Source organism: Aaosphaeria arxii (genome assembly GCF_010015735.1).
Source record: "Aaosphaeria arxii CBS 175.79 unplaced genomic scaffold BU24scaffold_6, whole genome shotgun sequence".
Lineage (NCBI taxonomy): Eukaryota > Fungi > Ascomycota > Dothideomycetes > Pleosporales > Aaosphaeria > Aaosphaeria arxii.
The window spans coordinates 2,167,972-2,175,102 of record NW_022983479.1 but is presented as its reverse complement, the minus strand read 5'-3'; the positions used below and the strand labels follow the sequence as shown (position 1 = coordinate 2,175,102).

The 7,131-nt window shown below is 49.1% G+C and overlaps 2 protein-coding genes across 2 annotated transcripts in view; both read right to left on the bottom strand.

Annotated features, from left to right (window-relative positions):
- Nucleotides 1–2,073, bottom strand: part of BU24DRAFT_434746 (dDENN domain-containing protein) — a gene marked incomplete at both ends in the record, with an annotated part of 5,738 nt that extends 3,665 nt beyond the window's left edge. Inside the window, one exon of the mRNA XM_033530046.1 lies at nt 1,986–2,073. Coding sequence (XP_033382180.1) covers nt 1,986–2,073 — 88 coding nt within the window. The remainder of the gene's footprint in view (nt 1–1,985) is intronic.
- A 3,418-nt stretch (nt 2,074–5,491) lies between these two features.
- On the bottom strand, nt 5,492–6,939 carry BU24DRAFT_434745 (uncharacterized protein; the record flags this gene model as incomplete). Its single annotated transcript, XM_033530045.1, has 3 exons — nt 5,492–5,803; nt 6,192–6,807; nt 6,866–6,939. The coding sequence occupies 3 exons, from the start codon at nt 6,937–6,939 to the stop codon at nt 5,492–5,494; spliced, it is 1,002 nt and encodes a 333-aa protein (XP_033382179.1).
- Nucleotides 6,940–7,131: the final 192 nt, after the last annotated feature.

Genomic DNA, 7,131 nt, shown 5'->3' with positions numbered 1-7,131 from the left:
CTACTATAGCTGGAACATAGGATATCCAAAAAGGATGTCGGGCGAGAGGGAATATTCGGCGAAGGGTCGCGCGCAGCGGGGGAAGAGCACAATAACGAGGGTCTGAGTCGAGGTCGAGAGCTCCGAGGTGGGTGGGCGGTCGTCGATCAGGTCATCTGGGATTGGACGCCCTCCTCAACGGTGTTTTGTGCGAGGTAGGCGTACAGCGAGAGGTTTATGTGGGTTGTGTATTGTATGCAGGCAGAGTACGGGGCGTCAAGGCACGAGAGCTTGAATAATTGTTGTGCAACGTCGATGGTAGCAGGGTGGCTGATAGACGGTCGCTGAGTGGTTGCGTCTCTTATCTTGATTTTCTCAGATTGGGAGGGGAAAGGGAGAAGGAGCCACGAGTGGTGGGCTGTTGGCGTCGTGTGGTTGTTGTTGTGGTAGTGGTTATAGGATGAAGGAAGATACACCAGCGGCGGCGGTGGACGACGAGGACGGAGGAGTTCGACGAGGACGCGGAGGAGGACGGTAGTGGAAGTACAGAGGTAGAAGGGAAAAGAGGACGAGGAAAAGGTGGAAAGACAAGGCTAGAAGAATAGCAGGCACCGGCTGGTTGGATTGAGGTCGAGAGTAGCGAGAATAGCGAGAGAGTAGAGGATTTGTTTGGATGGTACTCGTAGCTGGTGGTATCTAGCCCTCCCGCTGTCTCGATATCTCTCTATATTCTCTCTCTCTCTCTCTCTCTCTCTCTCTTTTGCTGGTAGGAGTACGGTAGTTAGGTGGAATTAGTGGAGGTAAGAAAGTGGTATGAAGTTGAGTACGGAGGAGTTGTAAGTGTGAGGTGGGTAGACCTCAGAAGGTAGGTGGTAGGGGAGAGGTAGAGAAGAGAATGAGTAGAGTAGAGTAGAGTAGAGTAGAGCAATTAGGTGTTGTACTCGTAGCAGCAAATAGATACGAGCAAGTACCTAGGTAACATGAACTACCTAACTAGTTAGTACTCGTAGTTACGACAGGGTAGTGTATGTAGTGGGAGTGGGTGAGTTTGTGGTGGGTGAGTGGTGGAGGTGGTGGTGGTGAATTGAGTGTAGTTAGTGGTGGTATTAGTGGTAAGGATTTTGGACGGGTCCCTGAAGCAGAGCACGAGTAACAAAGAAACAAGAACCCGCTAAGGAGGGACACCGCTTTCTGTTCTTCAACCTTTTCAGGAATCGTCTCCCTAAATCCACCAGCTGCTAATTAGAGAAAAGTAATAAACTAACCTGGTGCGGATATTTCTTGTGGTTGTGCGGTTGCGCGGTCGTGCGGTCACTAAGGAATACTGGTAGCCCTGGTAGCCCTGGTGGTGGTGGTGGTGGTGGTTGTCCAACTTGTATGGGTCAAAGTCCCCCTAATCCCAAAACTCTCTCAACATGTGCATCCTCTCTCTTCCACCTTCCACCCTCCATCAACCCTCCATCCACCACCACCTCCACCACCTCTACTCTTAATATTACTCTCTCCCTCCACCAAAAGATCAAGATCAGGACCCAAGACCAAGACTAATGCAGAAGCCGGCTTTCCCACTATCCACCTCTCCAGCTCTCCAGCTCCCCACTCTTCTAACGACCCACTCATTCACCCTCCAAGTCACCCTCCGTTTATGCTCTCATCCATCCATATCTATCAGTACACTACAACAGTAATACACTACACAAGAAACTACAATACACTACAGTTCACTACAGTTCACTACAGTTCACTACAGTTCACTATTCCCAACTGCCCAGCCCAGCATCATCCTCCCCAGTCCTCTCCACTGGGCTGGCTTGAACTCGGCTATCACTCCGGAGCATCTTGGTACTGCTTTCATTTTTGGTACTGCACTCCCTATTCTTTTCGTCCCAGTTTTAGAGTACGAGGTACATACTCCGCACATACGACTACCCGATTAGATCGACAGACCAACCTAATTACAGCCTGCATCTGCATCTGCTTGATATGCTACGGGGTTTTGTACATACTCGTAGTCGTAGTAGATGCGCCTGTTCTGCGTTGTGTACTACTACCCTGCAAGGCACACCGCACCACTACCCGCACGGCGCCATCCATCGTTGCAATGGAAGAAAACCCGTTCGAGCCCTTCTAACTTCTCCATCGAGTGCCCTATGCAGGAATCGACTCCGCAACAGAACACTACCATATACCCTATCTATGAGTATACCCGTTCCTAACCATCGCCAAATACGACTCTACCTCCCACTTGGTACAGGTAGGATTCGTTCAGAAACACCCTCTAACCCATCACAGTCCAAGAGCACCCTGAGGGAGCGGGCCCGCCTCTAACAACAGTGGCGCCAGGGGCCCAGAAATCGTCCAAACAGACCAGACGCGGCATAGCACTGCTGCTCGCCTTACCTCTTTCTGGACGTTTCATGCGTTTTCATGCAACATCCATGCTCGCTGGCATCCCGATCCAGCACCCAGCTGGGAGGGGAAGGGAATGGTCTCTCGACTGTGTATGGCACGAACCTCCACGCCACCCGCCAGCGAAATTCTCCAACCCATCCATCCTACTCGTAATTTCAAACCGTCCCTCGTGGATGGTGTGCATGCAATTTATAGAACTATAATTCCTACAGATACAGATAACATGGCCTCCCTGCCAATACAATCGCATAGTGCAATGGGTAAATCGGAATCCCGTTCAAGAAGATAGGGGCCTTGACCCACGTTCAGGTCCAGCAAAGCGCAACGCAGCGCAACGCAACGCAACGCAACGCAAAGCAAAGAGCTATTAGCAGAACGCTGTACGGGACTACGGCAGTTTCTTAACGGTGAACTCCTTCTGCACCCAATGTGATAAACACAGCAATCGTCGCATGGGGGTTAGTCTCCTCTATTCTCATCGTTTAATCCATCAACCGAGCTGCTGAAGACCTCCCCAAGGTGACGACCCCTGCGTTTGGAGGCAACACTTTGACGCCTCGCATCCGCTTCGCGAAACGACCCGTGCGTGCATACAGACCGACATGTAAATTACATACCGTGAATGGCTTTTGTACAATGTGCTACAAACACAATATGTACATGTATGTACCTATGTACCGGGACGTTGTTGACATCCCATACCATCCATATGCACGCTGCGCTGTCTAGATTGATCTGTGGCTGTCCTTCCCGTCTCCAAGCACAGATAACTACAGCACCCAGACACGGGACGTAAAGGGTAACAAAGGAAGCTAATGCAGGTGATAAGGGTACAAGTAACCTCGTACATTTTCTACAAGTATCTCAAGCGGCAAAAAGAAAAGATAATCCCACGATATGGAGTACGATCAACCCCAAAAAAAATCCATACGCGAGGGGTATTGTCGATCTACACAATAGATACCGTCCGACAAACAACAAGATATCAGAAACGGTTAATCGATTGTTTCATCTCCCTCCGCATCGGAGCAAGCACCCAGGACAGCGTAGATAAACATGCAACTCCCTCGCTACTCAACTGCGATTTGCGCAGAATTAACCATACACAACCGCACACTCCGTGGTTCCAACAATTTACGCTGCTAGGCATTCGGCGAATATTAAAAGAAGCTACCACCACCCGACCAATTTTATTTCTAGGTACATATTCAAGAAAACATGCTCCACTATTCCCTCTCCCGTTTTCGTTCGGCCGTGATATACTTACGAGGTACGGAGTACGATGTGTTGTCCAAGACTCTCCCAGGTCCATCCTGTCGTCATTCGGGATTTCCCCAATCCCCAAGCTTGTAATCAAAAATTACCCACAGGGAAATGATCTCTTGCCCATCAATTTCCAATCTCTGGACCCTGAAATGATTTGCCGCTTGCTGCTGGACCCTCAAATCGTTCATTCGCTCCATCAATTTAACTTCACTCTGGACCCCCTTTTTTTTCTTTCCTTTTTTTCTGTAGGTAAACAAGATGAACGCAAAGCACGCACGTCGTGTCGATCGATCGATCTATCAAACAAAATATGGAGTCGATAAACCGTACCTTAGTCTGATAAAAAAAAAGCAAAAAAAATGATAATCCAGGGCAGTAGCACGGTTGGGAAACCTTAATTCCTTTTTTTTCCTGCCCTTTTGTTGAAGCCAAAAGATGTCCTTTTTCTTTTTCCTTCCAGGCTTCCCCACGATCTTCGATGCCCAGTTCATGCGCTCGCTTGCGGTGGACGTGTCGGCTTCCTGCACCCGGAACAAGCGAGACGACTTGGGAAAGGAAAGATCGTAGGGAATCGGGGAGGTGAAGGGAAAGAAAGAAAAGAGGAGATTTGATAATCGATGATATCCCCTTGTGTCTTTCATTACATGTTTTCCCCTAGAATTATTGATGACAGTACGGAGTATGTAGTTAGTCGTAGCATGTCTACAATAATACATAGGTTCATAGGCATTGTCATCATCGTCACAAGCATCCCAACCCAAACAACATCACATGAAATGCCAATATCAGGATCCCCCCCTTACCAAGCGAGAAACACTCAATCTCAAACAATCCATCCCTTCCCTTGTCTTCCTTCCCGTCTGACGCGCATACAATTACATACATCACAATAAGTTTCCTTATAAGTTATAATAACAGCATACCAATATCATACTGACGCACTGACGCAATATCAAATTAACCATCAATCAAACCTTCGATCCCGGCACCACGGCACGGTAGCGTTTTTAAAGTAAAAAATGTAAAGTAGCCCGTATGCAAATACAAATAATAAACGACGTTTTGTGGTGACGGGAGAAGAAAGGGGGGATGTTTATTAATGAACTGTTTGTTTAAAGGTTGGGTTTTTTATATTACGCAATTAAATTTCCGTGTGGTGATGTAGGGGAATGGGTGTATGTATATAGGCTAGATGATATTGTTACTGTTTTCGCGTGCGTGCATGCATTTTTATATGTATGATAGAGTTGGTTGGTTTTGTTGAATGGCATGTCTATATGTGATTATATGTGTGTGTGTCTACATACATCTAACAATTGTTCGTTCATTCGTTTCGGGAACTCCCCGTGCGCGAATCCCTTCATCCCTTCATCCCTTCATCCCTTGACAATGCAGCACCACCCAGGACGGTGGCAGCGGCGTTGGGGGAAGCTATCCGGTTGGGTCGTGTCGAGAGTCGAAAGGTCCCGGTGGACGGTGTGATTTGCTTTCTTGTATGCCGATGACTTGGATCTCGTTTGTTTTGTACTCCTCCTGTATGTGGATACATGTGGGTGGGATCGCCCGCGGGATGGGGAGAGTTCTTGTTGGGTTTGGATGTTGATGTTGATGGTGCTGGTGATGATATGATACAGGTACAGGCAGTGATGTTTCTTCTTCTTTCCTTACAGATGGCTTGGCCTGGGTGGAAAGTCTCTGATGGGTTGCTTGGGAGGTTGTTTTCATTCTTTACGTCGCGCCGTAGACCTATACCCACCTTGGCCCGTGACTTTTCTTGAAGACAACTTCAATCACCAATCCACCTATTTCATGCCTTCCCCTTGAGCCTGCATACTTAACGCCTGCTTGTGAGCCACCCCGTGCTCAAAGACCCTCGATCCCCCAGCGCGCTACGCCACTGAATCGCGAGTTGGCCTAGGACCGTCCTACCGTCTCCCGGTGGTAATTTTCCCGCTGTTGGCGCCTGGTCGTCATCTGTTTCCTCGCCGTCCTGTTGCTGCTGTTTATGTTCAAGGAGAAATGCAACTTGGACTACGTCGCGTGGATTCAATATCGGAAAATTGAGTGGGCGCGGGCTTCCAGGGGATGGCATGTCCCAATTCAGCGATGTCGATTTGAAGGGGTGTTTTGGGTTGAGTTTGACTGCCTGTTTGGATCGTTAGCCTTGCCATTCATTACTGTTCTCCCAAAACAACCCAACGAAGGCTTTGAGTTGGCGTGCATGGTAAGGGTGAGCGAGCTGCGAGGTTGACCCGGCATGTCGGAGTGACTTCCGTCGGCAACTTGTAACTATGGTTCAACAGCTTACAGCCGACAGAGCGAGTGTAAAACCACGCATGAATAGTCGGACTCGAAATGGCTTGTGGAATGATTGCAACAGAGCGAAGAGACGCAGGGAACGTCCTACAATACACCAACGGCCGGCACGACGGGTGAGATGTATGCATGCACGACGTCGTTCCAGAGTGGCAGGTTTTCCATGTAGCGTGATGTTGTGGTGGACGACCAGATGGAAAGATGAGAAAATCACATACCTCGAAGGACACCGCTGCCTCCCCCATGTTCTCTAATTGTGCTTCTAATAGAAACTTGGGCGTGCCCCCTTTAACGCTGATCTCGCCTGCCTTCGTGCGCACGCTCAGGAGCTGTTGCGCGACGAATTGATATAATTTCCTGAACGTTCTGACTCTTCCACCGCTAGCTCTTCCTTCGCCTGCTAGAATCGTCTCAGTGTAAGTGACCGTGACCGCGAGAACATGATTTCCTTCCTCTTTCAATTCGAAGCGGAGTATCTTCTGTAGTGAATCTCCTGGCCCAGGCGACAATCCCTCTTCTTCGTCATCTGCAGAGCTGAGTTCAAGTGCTGTTCCAGATGGTGTCGATGGCGTTTGCATGTCTCCCTGTATCCTTACACCACTTATGTTTCGTGTCGTGTCGGTAGGATCCACCTCGTTGTTCGCACATAGTGTACATGCGAATGTCTCGCCGACGTAGGCGCTTCCAAAGGCTTCCGGAAGATTCAGGGCGGGGCTTATTATGAAATTGTCGTCTGTGTTATCAGAAGGATATGCGAGAGAGGCTTTGGGAGAAATGCCCAATGCTGCAGCGTTTGGAAGCGGGTACTGGAGTGCGAGCGAGGGTCGGGAGAGCCTGGTTATGGATCAGCTTGTGGTTGAGACAGCAGGGCTATATTTGAGATATTAAATACCGTAGGACTTTGAGGCTCACGGAATGCGGAGTCTTCAGGCCTTCGCCCGTAGACTGGTTCCGCTGGTGAGCCATATCGTCATTCAGCGCATGTTCGTCGTGGAATCCCTTGGAGCTGGGGACAGGACTTGAGACTTGAGGATGACGGATGCGGTGGGGCACAGGGCAGCCCCAATCAACTCTCTGCGAGCTAAACCCCTCTAAAACTAAAATCGGTCTTGCTACTGCACTGCAAAGAACAAAATCAAATCCCAATGCAATACGCAG